At 41.5% G+C, this 27,723-nt stretch overlaps 1 protein-coding gene across 6 annotated transcripts in view; it reads right to left on the minus strand.

Moving 5' to 3' along the window:
- LOC118509469 (PDZ and LIM domain protein 3) overlaps positions 1-27,723 on the minus strand; it is a 38,495-nt gene that overhangs the window by 9,531 nt on the left and 1,241 nt on the right. For 4 of the 6 annotated variants that reach the window (XM_036050099.1, XM_036050097.1, XM_036050101.1 and 1 more), the window contains exons 1-3: positions 20,265-21,180; positions 11,926-12,251; positions 11,672-11,858 (exon numbers count right to left, since the gene is read on the minus strand). In XM_036050099.1, the coding sequence (XP_035905992.1) occupies positions 11,672-11,858; positions 11,926-12,251; positions 20,265-20,381 (630 nt within the window). In that variant the 5' untranslated portion in view covers positions 20,382-21,180. Of the gene's footprint in view, positions 1-11,671; positions 11,859-11,925; positions 12,252-20,264; positions 21,181-27,723 lie in introns of those variants that run through there. The other 2 variants (XM_036050103.1, XM_036050098.1) reach the window with 2 other exon arrangements.

Here is a 27,723-nt window from a genome sequence, read left to right on the forward strand (position 1 = left end):
TCGAGTTCCTACCTTTGCTATATGCACTAGTGTGGTCAAAGCTATGCCGTTCGTTTGCTTTTCACTTAGTAATTCTTATTGACTGTCCGCTTACAAACTTTATCCTTAAGAGTCCATTCGAATATCTTAATAAAAGTATGGGTATAATATAACCATACTTATAAAATAATAAATTGCTAATTTTATATAATATGAATATTATCTTTAAATTCCGGCAAAGCTGATACTTGTAAGACATTATTGTATGGATTTTCCACGTCCTGTGGAACATTAAGAGACAAAGAAAAAGGAAAAAATAAGGATCGTGTCAGAGCAAGACGCGTCTCTGTAGACTCAAAAAGCGTAGACTAATTTATTTATGTCTTGCGTTCCTTCTTACTAACAATTTTTCCTTGCAATGTTTTACTCTACTTTCACACTGATTATAATTGCTAATCACGTACTAACTACAATACTGGACAATGAATATTGTCCTTCATGTACCTTATGGTCAGATCAACTGATACTGTTATCTTATCATGAGCAGCCGTCACTTAAAATATTGCTATTCTTGTGAATTCGGCAAACATCCTGTATTTTTTCATCAAAAATGCACAAAGAAAAATCCTGACTGTCTGATACTGCCTTGTTTAGGTTCGTGATGAATTGTCTTCATTTTTTATAAAATATTAAAAAGAGGACATAGCTTGGATACGATTTTACACTTTTCAACAACCTAAAAATCTAGTCTATGTGTCACTAGATAGCTTTTTCTTCAGGTTACATAATGCATTTGCTGCGAGATCACATCTACATTAGCGAACCAGCTTGCCCTCCAAATGGTCAGCTCCATCTATCTTTTTTCCCCCTTCTCGTTATGTTCCAGCACTCACTCAGCCAGCTCAGTCAAAACGAGCGCGTTGAAAGGCAAACATCGCGCAAAGCGCGGGCCAGAAGATAAAGTGAAGGAAAATTCTGGCAAACAGTTTCCACCCAACCGGATGGCCACTGGTCATCCGGCACAAACGTGCTGACGATGCTGGAGGGCACTGGTAGGGTTCCGTATTTTTAGAACATGAAACCATAACCTCCACCGTGAGTGAGCAGCGAGCAAGCGAAAGAGCTGCGGCCGATGTACAAACAACCGCACAAAATGTAGAAAATCGTTGGAACATGGGTTTTTTCTTTGTTGCTTCTTCTTATGTCACTCACAACGGCCCCCGTGATTTATTGCCCGTAGCTCGGCATGCAAAATGCGTTGTAGTATCATCGTTCTAGAATGTATGATAAATTGGAGAAGCACAAGTGTGATGGTGATGGCAATATTTTGCATTGGGCTCGGTTCGTTTCGGTACAGTTTTTCGTCCAGAACGATCAGCAAACTCTCGAAAAAATCGTTAAGAAAAGCATTTGATTTACGATCATGGCGCTTTCGTGAACACTCTAGAACACGCTCTGACTAACGCTGCATGTGCGTCAGCATTAACCTTCAACGGTCAAGCCAATCAATCGACAGCTTCGGCCTAAGCACGGATGTAACTAATCGCTTATCTTCAGATCGGTTCAGATACTTCACAGCTCGGCTAATGATGAAAAGATGCTGTATGTTCTGCTGCTCACTCAGTTGGAAAACATTATCACTCAACACGAAGACTTCACGAAGGTCCCAGAACCATGCAAATAGTCATCAGGCACATAACCTCACTAGAAAACCACATAAACACTAGCAATCTTACTTGGTAATCGATCTGAGCCTCGTCGTAGTTTTCATTTCGATGCGCGAAATGAATGAACGCGGGCGAACCACGGTACTGATATGCGGCGGCCATCTTTTATTTTCACTGGCAAGCGGCAAGCAACCGGCTGGCGGATAAACTAACTAAACCAAGCTCAGAAAACAGAGCTACACGGAAGAGCTAGGCACTAGGCACAACACTGGAGTCGGTGTGGTGTGTACTGGTGTATACACGATCGCGCACTATGCGAACAGCAAAGCAAGAACTGATCCGTCTATGTAGATTTCCCGAGCACAACTGACCGAACCAGCGGCTGGTCGATTCCAAATGGAAAATCTTCCGATCAATGGAGGCGGCGGGATGGGGAAGCTGAAAGGGAAGCAGGGGGGTAAGCTTTCCTTTCCTTTCGTTATGATGGCGCATTTTCCCGCTCTGGCGTTCACCAAGGATCAGGACGCGCAGTCGTGTGGGTGAGCTTGTTTGCGTCTGTGTACGCCATTTTAGACGGTGACGTCCGGTTGATACGATCGGTTGGTGATCTCCGGTGGTAGAAGAAGCGATATGTACTCGGCCAAAGTAAAAGCCGACGCATACAAAAAAAAAAAAAAAAACCGAAAATCCTCAATTGCCGGGAAGGCGCAAAATCCGAAATACACGCAACCAATATGTTCGCACGCGCGCGAGGGAAACGTGCGCGTCCCGCCCGAGTCGTGCGGTCCGAAGTGTGGTCAAGTTTGTTTACGCATTACTTGGGCTGTCGATGGCGATACCAACGTAACGATGGAGTTGGATTTTAGAGGGAGGTTTGGTTTAGGCGATTGATCTCCGGGGGCGAGTTCCCGGCACAATTATGAGCATGGAAAACTGAGGCGGGAGAAAGAACCTGCATGCGTTTTAATGGACGGGAACGTAAAGTGTTGTTTATTTTGACTACAATGGGAAGGGAAAGGAAACATATCGGTAAGTAGATGTTCCCTAACTTTGTAACCGTGCATGCGGTAATGGATGGGAACGTGTCGGTGTTGCATAATAGTTCGGAGCTATGGGTTTGTCCCGGTAGTACGGTAGACAGGAGTTTGACAGATCATGGCGGCCATGTTTGGTAATTAGTATCCGCCTTGAGAGAGACATTAGCGTTGGTAGAGACGTTTAGCACCTGAGAAGTCTTGAGAAGTTGAAGACCCTCACTACATGGAATCTGATGACCAGCTGGGAGTAGTGAGTTTTGGACCCTTTTTGAGGTCGTGGATCCCCGCAACCAACGCATGGATCTGATAGCAATGAAAATAATGAGCAGAGTTTAATATTTGCCTTGGGATGTCCCTGTGTCCTAGCGATCTTCCTTACTTCTTACATGGCGATACATCTTGTTTTGTATCATACTTATTGCATCCAGACAAAATTTTAGAAGCGTTGTCTGTTTTGGTCGAAACAGGTGAAGAAATTGTTTAAAAGATTCGTACTGTCAGTGTTTATCCCTGTGCTTTGCCTAACGACCTGCGACGTTCTGTTGGCTATATAATGGCTTACTAGACTAGACGTCTATACTGGGGCAGCCCGGTGTTCCACCCTGAAGATCCCTGAGTAAATAACTTAAAAAAGTTGAGACTCTTCATTCAAGCGGTTATACCCCAGACCGGCGGTTATAGAGATTATCATAACATCTTGTCGCTTCTAGAGACTAAACGTGAACTTCAATTGGAAACAGACTCTGGGCTTCCGACAGACCGACCGATCATTCTGCTCCTTAGATCCTGAAGACAATCTACCCGAAGGGGGTAGGCAATCTTGGACAAGGAGCAATCAAAAGTCGATGCCATGGAAGAGCTAGATAATCTCTGGAACATCACATAACATTGATCTCTGGAAGAGCTAGAAACGCAGCGTCCCGAGAAGGTGTGGAATTAGTTTTTTTAGAAAAATGAGAATAAATTCAATGTTACTGAAGCTAACTTGAAGATTGTTGCTCTAAATGTAGATAGAGTCAAGGTCTTACTTTGATTGTATTTGTGAGTGTTTAGAAACCTTTTAAAAATAAACTCATCATTGTAAAAATTAACGGTGGAGTTCTAGTTCATCTACCAGATTTGATTTACTTTTTGTAATTTTTGTAATAATATTGTTCCCTCAATCAGGATACTAACAAAACCTGAACTAATTACTTTCGTTCCAGACATGCGTTTATACAACATTCAGAGAGAGAGAGTTGAATCCTTTACCTTTAAATCAGACTTAATAGACTTTCGTGTTTTATACACTCTTCATCAATGCTATAATGAAACAGTTTTTTTTATTTTTTTTTTTCTTAAAGAACGGCCTGGCCGTATTGCTATAATGAAACAGTTGTTAAAAATACAAATTTGATGCATGTTTTTAACCGCTGGACATCAAAGTAATGAAACAAACCACCGGCAGCTGGCACCGTGAGACCAAAAAACAAGTGTTATTTACATACTTTTTGACCCGAGTGCATGGATCGGTGCCAAGGAGACACCCCGAAAAGAAATATTTCATTTTCTGGAAGAATTTACCTTCTTTTTGGATTTGGTTTTCAAAGTTCCAGCGCTGCCATGTTACCGCAGTTCACTCGGTCAGTTATTACTGTACGGTCAAGGCAATTAAATGAAGCGAAATACAATAAAACAGTTTAATTGCCACGTTGCGTCGTGCGTCCTCTCGTTCGGTGGTGGTGGCGCACAAAAACACAAAAAAATCGGCGGGGGAGAAACACATTGCCCAAAGCACACCGTGACCATACGGCCGAGTCCCCTGTTTGTCCCCCGAGGACGAGGACTTTTCGCGTGACCTCATTTATTCCGAATGGTCGAGAAATTATTTTTAGCGACCGTACGCGAAGAGGATGGCCAGTGGGGAGAACGGAAACATCACCACCGAAGGGAAAGTCAGTCCATCGGAGCAGTGTGAGAAGCTGGCTAAAATTATCATCCTTAGCCGTACCGACGACCACTTGCGCGCCGTAGAGAAGGTGTGGAGAGTTTTGCCTGAACCTGAGTCTATGTTTGCAGATGGTGAAGGTCTCGCAAGCAGGGGGCGTCCCCGTGCTCGTTGGTGGGCAATGGTGGGTTTATTGTACCGAATGTGTCGCGTCTGTCGGACGGTTGGGAACGGACCGGTCGCCGATGACGGTGGTGATGATATGTCTAGGCGTTATAGCTTTGGCACACTCTGGTGCGCCACAGGTTATTGGAGCTTGCGGTCTATAACTCTCGCTCACTCCCTGCAAGCGTCAGTCATCCCTACAGGCGGGGTAAGGTGGTGGTGTGAGCAAAAAGGGTAAGGTTAGTGTTCAAAGTTGAACTTGATACTGGGCAGCGTGATGACCAGCAGGATGCTTCCGGCTCGGGGCTACCGAGGGAGTTGAGTGAGAGTTGCCGAAGAGTTTCCCGAACTACGTTCTACGGCTAGAAATGGGTGCAATGGGGTAGCACCCCAGCGGAGGCATGCATCCGGTGCCACATGTTGAACGTGCTGGCCTTGACGTTGGTGGTTCTCTCTCCCTCTCTGCACCTCCACCCATCGCTTGGACCAGTGCCACAGAGTTGGATTGATGGGTAGTGGACGCCGTTCGATAGGAACTGCTGGCAGTGTCCGAGGTTTCCCAAGGGCGGGCAAGATTTATTTGCCTAAGGACACCCAAACTAATAGTTTCACTATCAGTGGTCTGCTCTGTGTGCTGGCCTTGAGATGTGATGGGTCGCAGCGCCAAGGTCAAGCAGACCCCAAATAGACTAGGACGGAGTTTCTTGAGGGTTTGTTTTGTTTTTTTTCGTCAATATGAATAAACATGTTTTCATGTGGTTAAGAAAAACCAAACAATTGGCGATGCTTGATGTGGTGTTGCGAGTGTAAACAGTATGATAAAAAGTGAGCAATGCTTATCAGAGTCGTGATTGCGCCTTTTCATGGCGCAATGGTTTTGTTTGCGTTGTTTTCGCGGAATTAGGTTGTTTTTTGAAAGCAACATTTGCTTTTAAGTGTTTTGTTTTTTTATGATGAATTCAAGAAAACGGTTTAGAAACGGTTGTGGAATGCATCATGTGATGGGAATCACAATTGCTTATCCAAAAAATGTGTTTGTTTACGCTTTAAAATTTAAGGTCTAGAAATGATAGCTTGTCTAGAATATGCATCCTTAAAGTGGAGCGGTAATTGATATAAATAAATAAACTATCGAAGAACCAAACCATTTTCAAATTGCAGAAGCACCATTAAAATGTCATAATCTTTTGAAGGTTTGTATAAATCTATCTTACAGGAAACTAGCTTCAATAAATAAATGCACCAAATACTTGGTAGAGATCCTATTTTTCCGGGTAATAAGGATGCCTTAAGGCTAGCACCATTTTCTCTTTTTTTTTCTTCCTTCGTACTACAACCTCGAGAAGTATTGGCCTGCCATCGCCGACGCTGAATACGAACAAATGTAAAAAATGGCTGACTTCTACACAACAGTCCTTTGTACAAAAAATTTCTTCATCTAAGGCATAGCCCTGACAATTCTAGCTTCCTTCACATATTTTACCGACAACTTTATAGTTAAACCTACGTAGGGGGAGATGGCACGGACAACATTCGATACTTAGACCTGTTGTGTTACTGTCCCTTCGATCACCAGACCCGGGGGTACAACTATATATACTGATATTTGATGTTTCACTAAAGATTGGTAAAAAGTTACATTGATTGGTTGATTGAAATAAAATAATAGAAAAATGAATATTTTTAATCTGCTTATGATTTGAAAAAAAAAATACATAAAAATGGTTTAGCAATAAAACTAGAGATGTTCAAATCCAGTTTAAAGCATTAGAACATGCACCGGACAGCATTGTGTGAGCACCCCTGCAAAATTTTCTATGCGCCTGGGAGTATGCAATCAGAAGTTTTCCATTTCACTAAGCAGGCAACACGGACAAACACGCTTGGTTTATTTTTATCGCCGTTGAACGGAGGCCAAATGGATGTCTATCTGTCTAGATTTTTACGTATTGTACGCAAAGGAAACTTTGTAACATTTTAATTTGGCATCATTTAGAAGCCTGCAGCAAATTCCATGGAGAGATAATTATTTGACATAATTCATAAAAAAAGTAAAGCAACACGGCCTGGTCCATAACGATTAAAGATAATAATTTTGGTCAATAACTGTGAAGACGAATGAGTTAAATATCATTTAAGCAGCTTATTTTCAAGTTTAGCATCAAAATTGGGAGCATTAGCATCATGCATGCCAGGGAGAAAGCAAACACCAGGGAGGAAATGACATGCGCTAATTGTTCGGCATTAGCGTGACAAATTAAGCTTTAGTTAAAAATAAATATATAAATACGATAAAAATGTTAAGAGAACAGTATTTTTTCTTCTACATAGAAGGCTAAATCCTGCTTCATCATACAAGAAGAAAAAAATCCTTGAAATTAGGGTCGGCAAACGAGATAAGTAAAAAAGTAAATCAGCTTGTAGAAACCCACGACGGAAGATCGTCCCCTAGCTACTGCCAAGTTATTATTGACAAAAACGTCCATGAGCCTTCACCAAACCTTTTCAGGATAGTAGAGTATTACTTTAGACAAAATGTTTACCATTGGCATTGCAACAATGCCGAACTAATGTAACAAAAAAGGAGTAACCAAACTCAAAATACCATCCAGAAGATAACCCAAAAATGTGAGCAATATAAACCCGACTGCCGCGAGCTGAAATCCATGCTGGAGAATAAATTTAATAAATTTAAACTTTTCAAATACCGCCGCAAGTGGATTCTGGTGGAACTTCTTCCTCTTCATTCCTATTCTGTGAAGGAGGTGGAGTATTGCGTTGGATGAAGATCTCGTTTCCCGTGATTCGTGGCACGCCCGTACTGCGATAGGCCACCACACCACCCCCGACAAGTGTTTTTGCTTCGTCCCAGGATTTTGCCCGCACGAAAAGCAGCTAAGCAGGCGCGCACTTGGCGTTTATTTGACGCATCCCCGGTAGCAATAATGTATGTGAAAATAATTAGTTTTAGCAGGCAGCACTTGTCTAGTGCCCTCACGCCGCTTCTCTCTCTCCGGCGTGGTAAATCCTTCGTTAATGAAATACTAAGAACTGGAGCTTAAGCGCCAGTCTGCAGGAAACTGGCAGGAAAGTTTGTCTCTGTGGTGTGGTGGAGGTTCGCGTAGCGTGGGATAGGAAAATTTATGAACACAAGGCTTAGGCGCAAACCCTGCAGCTACAGACAGCGAATAGTTTTCGGGAGCGAAAAATTCCTCCACCAAGGAAACTTCGCTGTAAGGCGCTATATAATTTCTGGAGCCTCCAGTGCAAGTTGCGCTATGAAATTACTTGCTTTTATAATAAGTTGAAGCGTTCGTTGAGGTTGAGTTTTCTTTACCGAAAGGCTCCCTCGTTCTCTCCATATCTATCGCTCAAAGTATATTTACGCAAGCAAGTCGCAACGGAAGCCACCATTTTAAATTAACTCCCTGTGCTTATTAGAGTCAGGCAAAACATCGCTCGATAGGAGCAGACGCGGATGCTGGAAAGGATGTTCCCTCTGAGCATTGTGTCCTGTCGCTACACAGCGAAAGATGATGCGAAAACGAAAAGGGGCGACCGTAAATGTGTCACAGGTTGACAATTGCTTGCGATACAGACAGGAGAACACGCGCGCGCGCGCAGACACACGCAAGAAGGCACGAGCCAAAGCATATGTGCGTGTGCTCTTGGTACGTGTTCCCTCCGAGCAGGATGAGCCTTTTAAAACTCATCTCGCTAGGAGATGCTGTACTGAGGGCGCTTCTTCGCGCTACCATCCTTATGGAACTGATGCGTGACAGAAGGGTTGAAGCTGGGTGGTCCTCGCAGAAACCAAAAAGGGGTTCTCGCGCGCATGTTTGTGTGTGTGACACTCATCTTCAGATTGTCACTTATAGACCGTCAGTCTTAGCCAAGCTAGCGAGAAGACGTATACCACCGCTCTTTTCTTTTGCTGGCGGGAAATTTTGTGAAGTACGTCAAGTACGGCTTTCCCCCTCGTGGCAAACTCGCAGCTCTCGCCGGGCTCGGTATGAGAAAATTTAATTTATTCATGAAAGCATCTCCCTTTTGCGGAGCCGTATCTGGGAGCCAACCTGTTTCGTCGCCGCACACCGCACAGAAGATGTTGCCAGGTGACGGTTGGGCTGTCTTGTGCAGTGAAGCGACAGCGCACCAGCGTTTGACGGGCAGCCGAAGCAAGCAAGGCAAACGGCAAAGGTTTCTTTAAAATAGCGGGGGGAGCCGCGCGAATTGGGCGCGAAACCTCCGCTAAACAACTGCGTCAGTAGTTGTGTTGGAGCAACGAGACACACGGGGTGTGTGAGTTGCTATTAAGATGGATCCTCACCGAACGCCATCTTCGGCGCTGTATTCGGTGAAAGTTTTCTGGTGCGAGAAACTACGGGGTGTGTTTTGAGCGGTAAAAGGGTGGTGGAAAAGTAATTTAAAATTTTCCAAAAGATTCGCGAAACCGCACTTCTTGCTCTCAGCTCCTCGCCATCATTGGCCTCCCCTGTGCCAGTGAGAGGTTCGACTCGGTCGTTGTTTTGTGTCTTTTGTGCTAGAAGGCATTAAGTCGATGGAGGGTGGAGCTTTGTTACATATGCTGCTCGGAACTGCGAGTTTTCCTGCCTGCGATCGATCGATAGTGGTGCTGGAATGTAATGAGCTAGGGGTTTTTTGTAATAAGGGAAAATAAATCATGTTGACTTTCCGGTTTCAGAACGATACTTCAGCCATTTTATGAGCTGTTTGAAAGTTGAACTGTGTTTAAAGGTAGGATGGAATGACAATTCTGTATGGCAGGTATTATAACGTTTCAAAAATATGAGATTAACTTTGTAAATCAAAGGATTATTATGTACAATAATTACAGACTATCTATGTACAACAATTTACATTATTTACACTTGTAATGTTGCACTTGTTGTATTATTTAAAACGTGAGATGTAATGCATTTCTATCTGAATCTGGTACAGGGAGCATAATTGACTCACAACAATCCCACCATTTAATTGGCTACAGTTAGCTCAATCCAAAATGGGACACCTAATTATTCTTGGTACAGTTGCTGTTATTAAGTACTGTATGAACCAATAAAAGACATATTCTCAAGCGTTGATCATCTAAGCTAAGCACATCAAATCAAAAGAATAAAAAAGAATGTGCGTTTTCGTTTTCGTTTTACCTTTGAGATATTTTCCATTTTCGGTTTTATTCTAAGTTCCTATTTTGCTCGAGTTTCGATTTCGTGGGTCTAGTATTACCTTCTCAGCTCTACTTTGCGTTGAGCTTTCGGTACGTTTTAAATGTTTTAAATGATTTCGTTCACCTTTTTTGTATCAAACAATTAGATATTCATCTTAAGTTTAAATATTTATCTCATTTTTTGCTACAAGTCTAAAGTTATGCACAGTGGCAGTACAGTGACGGACAAAAAATTAACGTCACATTTACATATGTTGTTTCAGCTGCTGCTTCACCACCTATACTTTCACCAGCTATAATCATACCAAAATTTAGCAAAAGTATTCTAAAAATCTTCTAATTTCTTTACGATTTTTGTTCGTTAGCAAATTAACAAATCATTGAGTAAGAGTTATAAAAAATGCGTTAATCAAGTCAACAAAATTGTGATAAGAAAACATCTAACTTTAATAACAATCTAATATTTAATAACAAAGCTGGACTGTATTCAACATGAAGAATAAATAGCGAGGATGCCCTTAAATATTAGAAAAATTGGTTAATACTCTTGTTTTATTTATTAAGAGTATGACGGCTCGACAGTTAATACTCTTGTTTTTTTGTTTTTTTTTTTTTATTCATAGAGAACGGCCTGGCCGTATTGCTAGTTAATACTCTTGTCTTGGTGTAAAATATGTGTTGGGCCATATTTTTATGAGAATGAAAAAAAGATACTAAGCATCGATTGATCGATAGATCCAACGATAGGATCGTTTTTCAACGCCTTACACTATAAGTATACAAAATATACGATTCGTCGAAATCAACTATGGATATGTGCTCAATTTAAGGACCTGATAAAAAATTAGCAAGTCTTATTCTATTGTCCGTCACTGTATTTTAAATAAAAAATTTATGCATTTAGTCTTGTTTTTTAGATTGTTGTTAGAAAAAATATTCGAATGCTTTTTGTTCGTAACGGCAACATATCTAACATGGCTCTCATAATTCTTTAAAAAAATAGTTGCCCTCAAATGATAAGGTAGATTTTGATAATAAAAATCACGATTGAATGTTTAGAAGGAAAATGATCCAAATTTAAATGAGCATGTGTAGCATATATCAGAAAATCTAAATAATTTAATTGTAATAGTTGGGAACGAATAGATGAAAAGTTTAATTTCTTTATCTCTTCCCCATTCTTGTATTATGTTCCATTCTATTCTTTTCTATTCTATTAGAATTTAGAGAGACCTTACTCCATGCTGGTTTATTGGTAATGATCCTGAACGTATCGATAATAGATTTGGTGTCCTATATTATTTGGTACTTGCTGTAACTAGCGAATGGTGTAGCTAGATGTTTGTAATTTCTTTAATTTCCACGATTTTCATACATTTTCTCATGTAAAAATGGTTAAATTTTCAGTTATCATGGTTAGTCAGACCAGTAATTAAATGTTTACTTTACAAAAGTAACCATTTTCGTTTAATGCAATCAGTCAGAATTGTAATTAACAAATGGATGTAAAAAAGAGGCAATAATTTTTAAGCACATTCAATTTACCAAAAACGAACCGTTGAATTCGGGTTTCGTACCACATTGAGTATCGTTTATAGTGGTCGGTTAGCAACTAGTAAAATGAGGGAAAAATGGATCTATTTTGTTTTTCTTTTCTTCGAAAGCATTTAAGACACAGCACTGAGAGACTACCGTGGTGACTTACCTGATTAGTGATCGCTTCGTTGGCATCGTTCAGACTGGTCGGTGCCGGTGGCGGATACGGCTGCTTGGGCAGATGGTACGCTCCAGTTTCGTCCACTCCCGGGAACACGGTGTGCGGCAACGTTTCAATCGGACGCTCCAGTGCGGCCGCATACGACTGCGGACCATGTGGCAAGGACGTCGCAATGCTGCAGCCCCGAAACAAGGACAATATTAGTGTCGGTGTGGCGGAAAACTCAAACATAACTCGCTCACCTTGGCAACAGCTGTGATGGATCCGGTGGTGGGAAATTCTGATGTAGCTGCGGCTTGGCCGGCTGTACCGGTTCCGCGTACGGTTGGTACGGTTGCGCAAAGTTTGCGGGCGACAGCGGTGCAACCGGATTGCCATTGATCGGATGGGCGCTCTGGTGCAGCGCTACCTTGTCATCGCGGCGCACGGTCACCCGGATCTGGTTGCCGGCATTACGGAACAGGTTCTGCGCATCGTTGTGCGTAAGGTCACGCGCATCGTACTGGTCAATTTTGGTAATCACATCACCACGGAGCAGCTCGGGCTGGGCCGGTGTGTTGACCTGTACCTGTGAGCAAGCGAAGGCAAAAGAAAAGCGCAAAAAGGGGTTAGATTCTTGGTGTCTTTTGAAGATACATCCCTGCAGACACGTCCCTCAAGACGAAGTCCCTTTTTCCCACACGAAACCGGACATTACGACGATTGGACTGGTTTGTCCGAAAATTTTTGGACGGTCAGCAAGAAATGTTACCACCGATAAGATTATTTTAATTTAGGAATGAGCCACTTCGCCATTGCTGGGTAAACTGGATTCGATAACAGGATTTTAGGAATCACCTTCGAAACCGACCCATTTCCTGTTGATTGGAAGGACATTGGAAAAGGGATGATTTCGGTTTGGGTGATTGAAAGAATAATTTCGCAGATAATCGTGAGAATATTTTCCGGTTGTTTTTGGGTTGACTTAAGAAAAGCGACACATATGGAGGGATTGAGATAATAAGTGGAGTTCTAATGCAAATATATCTGTACAATTTTTGAGAATTTGTTACAAAACAGAAAAAGATATATTTCTTAAATTAGATTTTTTCAATCTTTGTTTCGAGAATGTCGCTGTTTCGCTAGCATTAAGCTTTCAAATCATTACTGAAAGAAATACATTTATACTATTTCCATATAAAAATAAGCTAGTAGCATATGGCCAGGCCGTCCCTTACGAAAAAGGCTAACACTTCTAGCTTTTTAATTTACAGCATGGAATGTGGATTTATATTTAAATTAAGTTTGGTATGAGCAGTATTGCCGAGGCATCCTATTTGAATAAAAAGAGTTATGATTATTATAAAAAAAAACTATCGTATTGAATATTCTTAATTTGATGTCCATCAATTCAATTACTTTGGATTGTAAGTACATTCCAGAAAAATGTCTATGCCTATGTTGCAGACTATTATTCATTTATTTATTGTTGATAAAATTACCTATGCATTTCATTTTAATCCGCAGTTTTTTCTCCTGAACCGTTTACCAGAAACAGAAATAATGGTCTGTTTCACAAAAAATACCGATATTTTGATTAATCATATATTGTTTATCCCTAAATTTATGCAAACGATACAATAACCTATAAGTATTTGCTAATGATGAGATATTTACTGGAAGCATATTTGTGTGTTGGAGGAACAGTCTTCGAGGAATTACATAAAAAAGCTAAAAACTTCAAATAAAAAACAAATAATATCATATAAAATATAGCAGATGTAGTATTTCAAAAAGCAGCGAACTAGCCAATAAAAGTTATGGGTAAATCACGCTCAAAAATATTCTAACGGTAGACATAAGATATAATTTAATATAAAAGTGAAGAGAAAGAGAAAGTTAATAATATAATGTAACTAAAATATTTTATTTTATTACTGTTTTAAATACTTTCTATTCTTTTCCTAAAGTAATTCATTTCTATGTTTGAATTCATGAAAAAACATGTTGTGAATGAATATAATCATCAACAGTCATGCTGATTTCCATAATTTATGAAGTGTATTTGCTATAAGAGTAAGTTAAATTTAACTAAAGGGAAAACTTATGTTCAATTGACTGTTTTGAATATGTACTGTGATATTACATCCCTTCCAACGATTAGTCAGTTTTTTTTATTCTTTTAGGGCAGCCGATTGTTTGGAGACATTTTCTTCTCCAACCCGTAAAAGGGCACTTTATCCCGGGTAAGCTCGGCTGACGCTTTTTCTTTAACTAAATTAATAGGCTTTATTCAAATCCAAAGAGTTAGTCCTTAATACGCAGTATTGTATACACAATGGTACGCAAACGCAAAATATTATGTGTAAACTATTTATAAAAATTAGAAAATAGGTTTTCTTACACAACAGACACCATCATAAATTTTTAATCCATGTCTACCTAAAACACGACCTTAGGACACCATTTTACATAAAGGTAAACTTTCGTTAGAAACTGATTAAATATTCAATTTTACTAAAGACAAAAAGGCTGTCACTGTTCTTTAAATCAGAATTTAATTATGCTCGCTAATGCTTTGTTGTTTTTCCTACACCAACGTTCATCGAACATCATTTTTCATTACCATATTACATTTATTACACTTATTCTTTAGTATCGATCAAGACACAGCACGCACATACTGTCCGGGTGACCGGTTGGGATTTACCTTCGTCAACGATATTAAACAGCCTTTACGAGGCGAGTTTCCTTCTGTGGCAAACCCCGATAACAGATAATGCTGTACAGCGAAACAAAGGGAGAGAGAGAGGGGATCTTTCTTTGCCGAAAGTATTGAACCAGTATAAAAGTTTTCGTATGCGTCGGCACAGTCCCAACAGCCTGATACGATGCGCCCTTGTTGACATCCGGCAGAAACTCATCCCCTTATTCCTTTTTCCCTGGAACCGTACTGGGTGTTTTCATTTGAGCTTCATCTCACCCCTTTTTCTGATTCCCAATCGGGACCGGCCCACCGGGCCGACAAGGACGACGTTCGAAAAGGCGAGTGGAAACGTTCGCTTTTCCAAACATCGGTTACGAACCGAATGACCCACACCACCGTAATGCTAATGAAAGCCAGACCGAAAAAACCATCCCAAGAAAGCCAACCCCCTGTTTGGTGGGACAGGAAAAATTGGGTGTGGCCCCGACACCAACCTGGCCCAAAACGCCTCGCCCTGGTGCTGGAAGCATTTGCGAAGGAAAAATCTCAGCTCGATCTCTTTAAAGTTTCTGCAACATTGGTTCCATTTTGTGGATTACGTTGGACAAAATTAGCTACCGAGCGTCTTGCTGTAAATGGGGAATGACAAGCCCCATACTCTGTAACGATGGGGTAGTAATGAGATGTGACCCGACCACCTTATTGGGAAAAATGGCCAAAGTTTTCTTGTTGGGCACATGCTGCAAGTACTGTTCGGTTTGTTTGGGTAAATATTTAAACATCTTCAAAAAACTCCCGGCGGTTCAGTCTGGAGTCCAATTCAATCTATCTGAGTCTTAGCGAAAAGGGTTTCATCAATATTGCGTCTGTACACTCTTACGCCAATTGGGATGAGCGAAGCATGAAAAGCATGACCCTGTAGTGCCCTTTTTCCCTTACAATCCCACTCAGAAGACCAAGGTAAGGGGCCCAAACAAAAAACGATAAGAGGATCTGTGATTGAATGGGCCCGTCTTTATAAGGGCACCGCCACCTTCTAAGTTCAAGATTCCTTCCAAACACCAAACGAACCCCCGCACACCGATGCCGTCTACTGCTTGCACCAGTCCAAGCCCCGTTTCGCAAGATTAAAATAATAAATTATCTAGAAACTTAATATAAATGAAAATCTAATTAAGATTTTCGCATTAATTAAAAATGGCTACGGAACCTTTGGCCGGGACCCCGGACTTGCGAAGTGAGTACAGGAGTAGAGTGCCAAGGTTTTGTATCACCGTAAAAGAAAATCGGCAAATGACAAAGTTTTGTACCGTACCGATAAAAAGGGAGCAACGGAAAAGAAAGAAGTCGTCCGTTTTCTTTTGCAAATCCGGATGGTACGAGGTTTTTGAAGTCTTACCCGGCTATTCGAGGACCAAGGACCAGTGCGAGTCTTTTGAAGCAGCAGAACCGAAGGCCCAGGGTTGTAATTTTCTTTCTCGAAAACTCTTATCTTTTTTCCCGCAGTGACACAGACGACGGTGTGTGTGTGTGTGCTCTCAGGTCGGAGTACTTTCTTCGGGATGTTGGAGAATTCATAAAAGCGAGGTTCGGTAGAATACTTTGAACATAAATTATAATACAAATGGCACTGCACACTCTGCCATCTTGTGCAAACGTGCTGGAGCCGCTCGGGAAGTCGGCTGGCGGGAGGCGGATGCGCCGCCGGAGTTTTCTTTAGCGGCAGCCGGCAGAGTTTTAGGCCATCCGTGGCCAAACCGTGGGTGGTTTGGGACGGGTGCCCAAGAACTTCACTATCGTCACATCGAAATAAAACGCATAGGAGGATTGTGGGTGGCAAAGGATAAAGTTTTCCTTATGCATAAATTAGCACCGAAAGGAAATTAGATAAGGGAATTGAGGCGGTATGTGTGTGGGCAAGATGACAGTTTTTTACGACACACGGTGATCGTAAGAAATCTTAATTTAAGTGCTTTTCGGTAAAATTTTATTCGGATCGGGCTTGGTTGGCGAAAATGTTTAATGCGGTCCCGAAGCTGATGATGAGAAAACTGTGTAAGCTTAATGGAGGTTGATTAATAAAAGTGAGCTTGTATGCAGAGGAGGGTGGAGATTAATGCTGTGATTTTATGAAAGAAAAGCTTTTCTAGTAAGAGGAATTATTAGAAATCGAATCCGATAACAGAAGTTTTTAAATAATTTCGATGAATTAAAAATATTGATCAAATAAATTGTAAAATATTTAATAAATAGGTCAATTTATTGTAAAAAAATATTCCAGCTTTACCGTAATTTACAAATAAAATTGAGAAATAAATACAATGCTTTTATTTAAATAAGTTGAAGTTATAATTGAGGTTTCTGCAGCAATGAACTATTTGTACAAAAATCTACTTTCATTTAATAAATTGCTGCTGATGCATATGGTTTGCTAAATGGTAACTCAGCTTATTTTTAACTATTTCAGGAGAAATTATGCAATTGTGAATGAAAAACATGTACTACTCTCAGAACCTGTTGTCGTCGATGTTCTTAAGCTGAGCGATGTTTTATCACGTCCAATTTTCTTCAACAACCTTCACACTCCCGGGGCTTTGGACCTTCAACAACACGGGGCTCCCCCCCAAAAAAAAGACACCAGCGGCAGGATGGCAACCCGCTGAATCTTCGTTGATGTCAATTTTAATTGGCTAACCTAGTTATTAGTGAGGCGATAAAATTTAAACAGATTGTGACGACGGTGGCATGTAGCGTTGTGAGACATAGAAGTCTCAAGGATCGTCAACGACAGCGCATGAAAAGTTTACGTCATAGCTCGAGTACGTTCGAGAAAAATAAAAACTTTACCCGACATTGCACATTATGTGCAACGAACTACAAGTGTGAAGGTTAATCAACTCGAGCTGTGAGCTTGTTTCGATGTAGCATTACAGTTGAGGTTCATCCAGTGTGGAAAAGCGTATCGCTCATTTACACAGCAAAACCGAAGAAATAAATAGCCATTTCTCAGCAGCTCGTTAGAAGATGGTGAAGATACGGGAAGCCGGAATAAATGGTGGAAAAATTATAAAAAGTAAGCATAATTTGTTTCACATTGACGCATCGTTTGTCGTTCGCAGTGTTGCGCTGTGGTTACGGGCGTTCGATCAGGGTCGCGAACCAATGTACGCGGTCTGGTCTGCCGTTCACTCGATGGTGGTTCACTGAACGGCACCAAAACTTTGTTGTTGTTGTGGTGTTTTGGCACGAGATGCACGTCATCGGCGGGTTTGGTACGGCGCGGTCGGAAGTAGGCTGCTCGGAAGTGATGCACGCTCATGCGTGGTATCTTGCGGGTCGTTGCGAGTGATAGAGAAATCTGAAACGTGTGCCAAGAATGCGGTCTCGCTGCTATGCGTCACGGCCGTTTCCTCGCACTCGCGGCGTGTGTGTGTGTGTGTGTTTCGGCGGAAGTGAACCGTCTTAGATGCAGTGAGACCGGCTGGGGTCTGGGTGGCTGAAGGGTGTTGGGGTGCTGAAGATGAGCATCCTCGGTACGACGAAAACATAGTCGTAATGGATTTTCTAACAGGATTTGCGTGGTTTAGTTGCTTTTCTCGATAAAAATCAATCAAATTTAATGTAAATTATTTCTTTTAAATTATTTTTAACTCAATTTCACGTAGGTAATAGAGCGGCCCTACAGTCAAGGCGTTAACGACGCCAGTCTCCACAATGCAGGATCCGCAATCGAATCCCATCCGAACTTTTCCCCCTTAGTAAGGACCCGTAGTATCGTTAAGTCTTCTAAGCCATTAGATGGCCCGCATGAACGACCTCCTAGGGTCGTTCAGGTAAGACGAGAAATTGTTTAAAAAAAGAAACATGATAGCACCAGTTGACGTTGCAAAAGAGCATGCATCAAATCTCATCCAGACCGTACACAGAACTGATTATTCAGCTATTAGGAGCTAAGATCAGTTTTTATACATGTTAGTGGTGTCGAGAGGCGGTCCGGTGTCCGAGGCAATAACGGCACCGGTCTTCACACGGCAGGATCGGGGCACAAATCCCATCCAGACCGCCTCCCCGTACGTAAGGCTGACTTCTTTACGACGGGTAAAATCAAGTCACAGAAAGCCAGAAATGGCACGCCGAGACCTTTCGAGGTTGTTAAGGCCAAGGAAGAAGAAGAAGTGGTGCCGAGGTTTACTCAATTAGAGCAGGATATGCTGACACGAACAAATTTTGTCGCTTGGTTGAAAGAAAACTTGTGGGCCATAATATCTCCAACATGGCCTAACAAAGGTCGTTAAGCCAAGAAGACAAATCTGAAACGGAGCTCCAAGATCTCTCAGTTGTCCATGAAGAGTTTAATAAATTTTTAATCTAATTCAATTAAAGTTTGTTTTAATAATTTTTTTAAGTAATAATATAAACGATAGTCAGGCCGTAGTGAGGACCTATAAGGCCATTAGATTCCTATCATGACCTAGCAAGTCGTTAAGGCAACAATAAGAGGAACCAGAAACTAAACGGTTGTCACAGAAGATGACTATAGACAAAGATGAAGTAAGAAGTTAAAATTTTCTGCACAAAAAGTGTGGAAGCTTGGAATTTATTCTAGGGTACGTATGGATTTATTCTACAGCAAAGATCCAATAGAACCTCAGAAAAAGCATTGCTCTATATCAAATCCGATTTGGGTTTAAGTTTCCTCTGAGCTTAGCCGCTAGAAATGTATGAATGTTAAGCTATGAGTTTGTCTTATTGTCAGCAAAACGGAAATTGACTGAAGAACCAGAGAATATTCTGACTTTAATTTAGTAAAAACTGCAACTATCATAGTGTGAGTATTTAAAATTGTTCTTTCATGAGATTATCAACAAGAAGAGATTTATCGAAATAAGGCATCCAATATTTCACTGTAAGTCACACAAAACAATGCCAGCGTGTTTTAAGATCCTTTTTACAAAATAAATCACAATTAATCAAACTATACAGTACAATCCTCCCTCTCTCAGAACACATTGTATCCAACAAAGCTTATGGTCAACAACTCAAAACATTTTCCCTGCAGACCGATCTACCGATCAAAAACAATGTATCACTGTACCAAAAGAAACTCACCGAACTGAATCTGTTTCACCCAAACGAATCATCCACTTTACCAAACATCAACAAACCAAGACGGCTCGCGACTGCCGTAAAGCAACCGACTGCAACCGCATGTGCTCAGCTGACCTTTCATAATAATGTCGGCAGAAACACACAGCAACATTCGGGATTGCATTTATCGCTTTCCATATTGCGTCTTACAATGGTGTATTTGCTTTAATAAACATCCTGACCGTTACGAGTGATGGAGCAAGCGAGATCTGCAAGCCCGTTGCAACTGCACACACCCAACCAAACACATTAATCACCCTGTAAATTGTGATGCAACGCGGTGTGCATGTCCGTCGATACTGTCGTTCTCGAGCAGGATCCGGGGTTGGTTTGGGATGAAAAAAAAAATCGACTGCACATGGTACTAAAATTTTATTGGCAACCAACATCAGCGGAATGCCAACCCGAGGGAGGCGAGAGAAGAAAAAAAAAGCACACAAAGCAAAGCAATATGGCCGCTCGATTGTTTTGACACCATGCGCCTCCATGTTCGCGTTCTGCTCTGGGTCTGCTTAGTGAGGATCGGTTTTGCCAAAGTGTTTTTCTTTTATTCTTTTTCTCCTTTGCTCTTTCCTCACAGCTTTTCTGTTCCGTTCGTGGGAAAATCTTCTGCGCAGTTTACGGTTTCCCATGGTTAAGCTTTCCTTTATTTTTGACCCAATCGGTCACAACCTTTCGAGCGATTTTGTAGCGATTTTTCACAACCAAAACGAAACAATGAAAAAGCGACGGAAAAAAGGGGCTTACCCGTGTAATGATGAGTGGTGCGTTCAGGTCAGTACCACCGACCAACCGTATGCCCCACGGGACCTGTGTCGAGGGACGCCTCAGCGTAACCATAAAGTCGTGTGGTTTTGGACTCATCGTGGCCTGGTTGTCTGTAGTCACACTTGGGGGATGATTTTGTTGGGGTAGTTTTTCCCTTTATTCTACACTTCACAGTTTATTGTTTTATTCCCACCAGCGATCACCAGTTTTTTCCCCTTTTTTATTCCTTCACTACAAGCAACACACGATGTGTGTGTGTGATTGTATGGGTAAGGAAATGTCGAGAAAATTCACCTTAAAAATATCACGTACCCCGTAGAGCTGGGCTCAACACTCAAACACGTTCACGTTCCTCACCGTTCGCGTATTATATCACACACGGGGAAAATGAGATGAAACCACCTGGGAAAAAGGCTTTCGAAGGTTTCCGCCTAGAATGGTTTTGGAAAATGGATGTTTTCCTTTTTTTCCAAGCCCTTCCTTTTTTTGTTCTCTTCCCCCAGAAGGCACAAAGAATCACACGCCCGCTGCACACACAAACACGATCGCTCGAACGTTTGTTTCCTCGCGCTGACCGTTTCGAACCGTGTCACGCTCGCTTGTTTGCTGATTGCACTTTTGCTAGTTGGCCCCGGGGGTTGGCCCAGCTTCTGATGTATTCGGGACCGAGCGTTTTCGTCGTGCTGCTTTTCTTTTTCTGTGCCGGGCACTCACAGGCACTACACCGTCGTCCGACCGACCGAAGACCGGGGTCCGGTGAAGGCAAAAATCAAATATTTATTTTAATCGCGCGACGCTGGTCACTCCCGACGGTTTCCCATCTAACCGGGTTGCAATCATTGCGGCGTTGACCAATGGTTTGGCTGCTCCGATCGGATGCCGTGTTCGTGATCGTGTGTCACTCACTTTTTCACAATCTTTGTTGAGTGACGCACCGATCGTACGATGTGAGCACGGTTGACCACTCAGTTCGTGCGGGAAAATGAGTGAACGAAAAACACATACACTCACAAACAGATCATCATCCCCTCGTTGAGGATGGGGTGAATGGTGCATCGTTCGAGAGCATACGCAGGCTATTGGGTAGAAATGGGGGGGTTGGTAAAGTGAGATGTTTTCCCGTTTTTTTATCAGTCTTTTTGTTTTACCTTTTCTTGTCTGTGAATCACGACGGAATATTGTGGTTGAGTGCTCGTGAGCAGAAAGGTAAGATGAAAATCGAAACCATTCACTGTCTAATTGCTCATCGGTTTGTTTTTACTGGCTTGTTCGAGGTATCCATTCTCGAGCTTTCAAGGGTTTCTCTTTTCAATTGACCTCTATCAACCTTTTGCTTTAAATGATGGTATTACTCATCTTTCAGGAAGCACTTTGCGATCGCTAATGAGTAATGGAGAGAGTATAGTGACATTTTGAAGAGGTTTTCAGCTGAAAGGACCAAGCCATTATCTTTTAACACAACGGTGGCTGAAGTGACATCATAATAATCAGCTGATGTGTCGGCAGGATGAGGGAGAGTGTAGAACTCGGAAATACTAACAAAAAAAGTGTTATTTAGTGCTCAAAAGAAATATTTTTTGATCTACTTCTAAAGAATACCGTCAATGTTTATTCTTTAAATTCGAAGTTCTGGTGCATTTAGATAGATTTTTTAACGAAGCCCTAAAGGTTTGTTCATAATCCAAAAAATATATTGGCTGATTTGATTGTGCCAAAAGCATGGCAGGTTTCGTGATTAAGCAAATAAATACACGGAAAATTGGCATGGTAATGTTTGTTAATGATTGGTAACGTTCCCTCTTTTCAATGCTACAAAAACTGCCGGGCTGTTCTTATGGAAAAAAAGGACGGCCTTATCCTATTGCTGAGCAATTTTGAAAGTCAAAAAATTGATTATTTATCTTCTTTTTGTTCAGAATTTGAGCAAAGCAAGAGAATAACAGTGTTTTAAATATTTATTCTCTGATTAATTACTATAATATGTTTACCATCCCATATTAGCCTGTGCATTTGATGATTACTTCTTAAAAAGATAGTTGAAACTCTAAAATATGCTGAAATTTTCTTCAGTAGCTTAATAATCAAATTTACACACTTTTTAATCATATTTTATTAAATAGTATTAAGGGTGATCACAGTATTTGCTGAACAGATGTTCTCACCACCGCGAAAACTGGTACAACTACCCTAGCTCATCATTAAGAACTCGACGAATAAAACGAGCTCCGAGGATATAATGATTGAGAAAGGATCTATCATAGTAATTTTTTGTTGTTGAAAAAGGCTGCTTCTGATCAACTGTATCTACAACATCACCTCCTCCTTCAACTCTTCATCTCTTTTTGTGGACTCCTTGACCTAATTTTACTCGTAAGCTTAATAGGCAGCAAAGAGTATGGGGAGACAGTAGAAATAATTACCATGAAATTATCCACGAGTTAAAATGTAATATAAATGTAGAAATATCATCTGACAACCTTCGCAACGTAATATCTACTGCCATTGCAATAAGAGTTGTCGATTTTGTCTTATCAACTGAAAACCCCTGTAAAATACTTTACTGATCACTAGCTTTTACACAGTCTCATCTGCTAGGGTCATTTTGAACAAACACAATACGGACACGTTATTTACATTGGTGCAGTAAGCCAGATGAATCACACCCAGCGAGCATCAGTGCAGACCGTGGTAAACAGAAGCGACAGTGTTGCAATATGTTTTGTAGCGTATGATCGATTTGTTTACCGATTCTGCGCTAGAATACACCGTGAACTTATGATATCTGTTTCTTCAAATAGTAAATCAACTGTTAGTAAAGATTTACGATTGAAATTGACAGCATTCTATCGACGGGAATTTTAAACTTTAAATCCAGCTCGTTACATTTTCTACGTTTGCTATCTCTTCTCCCACTGGGGAAAACCTCAAATCGCAACATTGAGTATATGCACTTGGATGCTCTCGAACTGGACAGGCCGCCCTCACGACACCTGTTGCCCCGTGTGATGGGGTGCTTGATAGTTTCTAAAAATATTTCGTCACACATAATCGGGCCAACACTAGTGTGAGAAACACTAGTGCCGACGGTATGTCAGCTCGTAGTCGCTTCACTCATCGAAAGGCAACCAGCGACGGCAACCTTCTAGGCGTTCTAGGATCGATTGGGAAACTAAATCTCATCCATGCCTTCCCCAGTAGCCGATTTTGAAATTCATAATCGCCACACTCGAATGGACTCATAATCGTTCTGTTGACCTAGCGTGAGAGGAAAAGCCCCAGTGTTCTGATTGATGGATGAAGCGTTTCGATTGCAGCAGAAACATTTAAGAAATTCGCTTTCTTTGCGCGGTGTCATATGGCAAATCGAAGCCGTGGTGGCCGTTTGTTTGTTGCCAGACAGAAATAAAATCTCGGAACACAGGATCGAAATTACACACACACACTTCAACTGGGTGGGACGCTACTACCGTCGGTCACCATGGAACCGTTCTGTAACCGTTTAATGTGGGGATGAGTTTAATTCGCTCGAGCGGGGTTTTACGTGTGTCAGAGGTGGACATTACGAGCAAAGCGTGAATAAAACTTAATCCGGCTTGAGAAGATAAAACTGCTCTGTTGGGCAAGTTTCACAACAAAATTTGAGAAGCAAAAAAATCGTTGGGGAAGAGATGAAGATGTCGGTGGATTATTGGTCCAATAATATTATCCTTCAGAGTTGCATTATTTATGAACTGGGACAAGGTTCATTTGATACTTGATTTTCTTCAAAATAAATTCTATAAACTATTTAAAAAAATTTACTCTCATTTAATAAAACAAGCTGATTTTTCTTTTTCGTACATAGAAACACCATTTTGCAACCGCTTAGCCAACACGCACACGCGTATGACCGTGTGATGCGCACCTACACACCAAACAAGCGGGCACGGCATTCAGGCAGCCATCGGTTTTTGTACTAAAAACACGACCCACACTGTCGCGAAAAAGATGGCTTCCGGCGATGCTGCGCGTTACGCAACGCGGTGGAAAATGATTTTTCCATGCCACGGCGCCCACCCCAGCAGCAGCAGCGTGGCTTCACTCGCTGCCGGAAACCGAAAAGGGGTGGAAATTCTCGGGCTAAAGGCAAAGGGTTGTTGATTGGCTTCAGCACACCCGTTCACCATCTTACTTTGAATACTGCGTAGGCATTACCAACACAAGCGAAAATGATGACGTTCAGTGTGCGTGGCTCAGCTACCGCGCGCGAATCCTTTTGTATTGAAGCGGAATTTTCGGAACATTCGCGAGTGTGGGTTTGGTTTGGAATAATTTGAAGCATTTACTGGAAAACAACAACGGTGATTTCAAGATATTTTAGTGCATTTTGTTAATTATGAGAATGAACTAAAAATACTCTTTACTGATTAAAAATGGGATTGCGGAAGATATAATAAGAGAACATGCAAATAGCTGTATTTTATTAATTTTTAAAATAATTTAAATTTTTTTTTTGTAGAAGTGCTTGGTAGATTCACAGATACTCCAAAATGCTCGAAGCGTTTTTCATTAAGCGAAGCGTTAGCGTTTATTGTTGTCTGCATTAGTAAAAACCCCTTGAAAGTAGCTTCAAGTAGGTTAAAGAGAGTCTTGAAGCACTAATTAAATCATTTCTTTTCCAATAACTATTTGACATGATTCCAATTCCTAAAATCTCTCTATTTACCTTCTCGTTATCACCATTAATGTTCGGAAATTCCTCACTAGTGCATTAGGAGGATGAGATCATACCTCATCGCCACCTCCACACTCGCTGCTAAATGATCGCTTCCGGCTGCATCCGATTGCATCAATTATTACACGTTTCGATGTCTTGTTGGACGTACAGACAACCAGACATCAGCCAGGTGCCAGTGCCACACATATGGTTCCCTTTCCTGTTCGGATATCGCCCAGTAATTATCCATCCATCTTACCCGAGATGGTGCCAGTGTCGACAGCAGCAAAATTCATGCATTTGCCATTGAAATGTTCCAAACAACCTTTCAACGATCGCCCCCATCGTCTGCCGAAACGAGATGCGTCCGGTTACGATTGATACCGGACCGAATGGTCCCATGTGCCAAGGGTGACCATTGGCGAAACCGTTGGTAAGAACCAGACACCAGCCAGTCTATGCCACCGTTTCGGCATAGTCGGCCAGCAAATGTGAAGTGTGTTGTGACTCGCACCCGTTGCAGTGCATGTCGGTGTGGATCCCGATGGCTTTAAAGGGAACGCACAAACACACTGCCAGTTGGGGCAGCAGTCGGCAAACCCATTTTGCAGCACGGCGCGCTTCAAAGCGCTGATGTCTGTTTGTGCTGACGACTAAATATAGGTCAGTTCAAGTGGTTCAGTGTTACCTCGAGCCAGTCCAGTCTAGCGAACGAACAGATGATTGAATTTTCGTCCCACGTTGATGGGTGATACGCAACCCGCACGCCCCGAAAGTGCTTGTTCGGATGGGATTTTCTCACCGGGGTACGGCTTGCTCGTTTAGTAGGAATGTAAATTGAACACCGAGTTCCCGTGGGAGATTTGGAATCGATCCAACCTTTTTGCGGACGCAAATCGAACGACGATAAACGCGGCACTGTAACGCGAACGAACTTTTCACCGGTATCGAATCAAAGCGACTAATCTTTACTGCACATGTACAAGGTTTGCTTTCGATTCAACCATTCCAAGGGCGTAAGAAGTAGAGCAAAAGGCTGGCTAAAGATGGTGGATGAGTTTGTTTTAAAAAATGTCTTACAGCCAATAGTTTTAAACAACTGGCAGTGGGAAAGCTGTTCGGTGTGCTTTCTCAAGTTGGGCGCCTTAAGACACGCCGGCCGGAAGATTCCGGTTTCCGGCGAAGGAAGGAAGATTTTCGGACAGGTCAATCCCGGTGACCTGTGGAATGCGTCGACACGGGATGGGTGTCCCGTTTTGGGACATTTTTGTACGCCGTCCTGGATGGATCGGAAAGAAATTGAGCCTTTCCATTACCTGTTTGTGGAGGTCGGTAAGTGAAAATACTTGTTTTGGTGGGAATTTCGTCAAATGTTTTGGGAATGATAATACGAAGTTCGTACTTCAATGGAAACAGGTTTAAATGTGGGGTTTTCTTCGATTTATTTGAAGGGGAAAACATTTCTTTTTTTCTTATTCCTTATGTTCTGGTTTTGCTCTACTATCTCGGGAGGTTTTGGTCTGCCAATTTTAACTTGTTGGACGAAATTTACTGGTCGAGAAAAAATAGCAGATCAGTTGTAACCATTTTAGAACGATAGGATTTATGATTTATGTTAGATATTTCTTAATTGGTTCACCTTGCCAAAAAGGTTCCAAATAAGATTTGAATTCATAAAAAATATAAATTTCCTCCAAATATGAGGTTATTGCCTTCAGTTGAAATATGTTTTTTGTACAAGACCTATATCTTTCCACCCATATTCTTTGATTTCCCTCTTTAACATCACAAGCGGCACGCGTCTTGAATTATCTTCAAAATTAGGGTGCCTAAGACAAGAAAGGGGCACCAAACACACTCTTTAATTTATGCTTAAGGTTCCGTGCTTCTCATCACTTCAATTCAAAAGGGGTTGTGGTACTAAAACGTTTCTTATCCCTTCCGTAACACGATATGCAGGGCTGTTAGGGGAAACCCTGTACTACAGGTAGAAACAGAACAATAATATTGCGTACAAGTCTTCAGGTAACGATTGCACCGCGATTTCCACCTTTTCTAATTTTTACCCCTTTCAAATCGCCTACAGGGAAACGCTTGCTAGGCTAGAAACACATGAAACGCTTGCGACGCGCTACTGTTTGCTGTATGGGTTATGCGTGTGTTGCAGATTGCATATGTGCAAGGGGCTTAGGAAGTTTGAACTGTTAACCGTTTCAAGTCGTTCGGCTTGAAACGAAATTATTTAGTTTTGAGAGTTAAAAAAAACATGATGTTTTCTAAAGTAGTAAAAACAGTTGAAGAAATATTTAAATAATTTTTATTACATACAGTATAGCTCTCTTATCAACTACTATCAAATAATGATTAGAATAATGTTAAACAAAATTCAAACAATCCAAATCAAACAAAACAGCAGAACCGAGTATAATTTCCTCAATCGAATGATCTCACCACAATAGTAGCGTGTTTATTTTTACAACCAAACAATGTAGTGACGCTCACCCGAAATGATCATCGCAACGTTCAATTGTAAACGATCTGACAGCGTTTTTTCAGCCCGTTTGCTTAAAATACATGCAGTTCTTTGAATTAAAGCTAATGCAATAAGCGAATCGCCTCAATTGTTTAGGATACCGGTGACGCTCAAACAGAGCTAGTGACGTTTGTAGTGAAATTCATTGCGTAAAAATAAGCAAAATTACATAAGCCGGGCCGCTTGACGCAGTCCCACGGGTCAGGATC

Source organism: Anopheles stephensi, chromosome 3 (assembly GCF_013141755.1).
Source record: "Anopheles stephensi strain Indian chromosome 3, UCI_ANSTEP_V1.0, whole genome shotgun sequence".
In the NCBI taxonomy this organism is placed as follows: domain Eukaryota; kingdom Metazoa; phylum Arthropoda; class Insecta; order Diptera; family Culicidae; genus Anopheles; species Anopheles stephensi.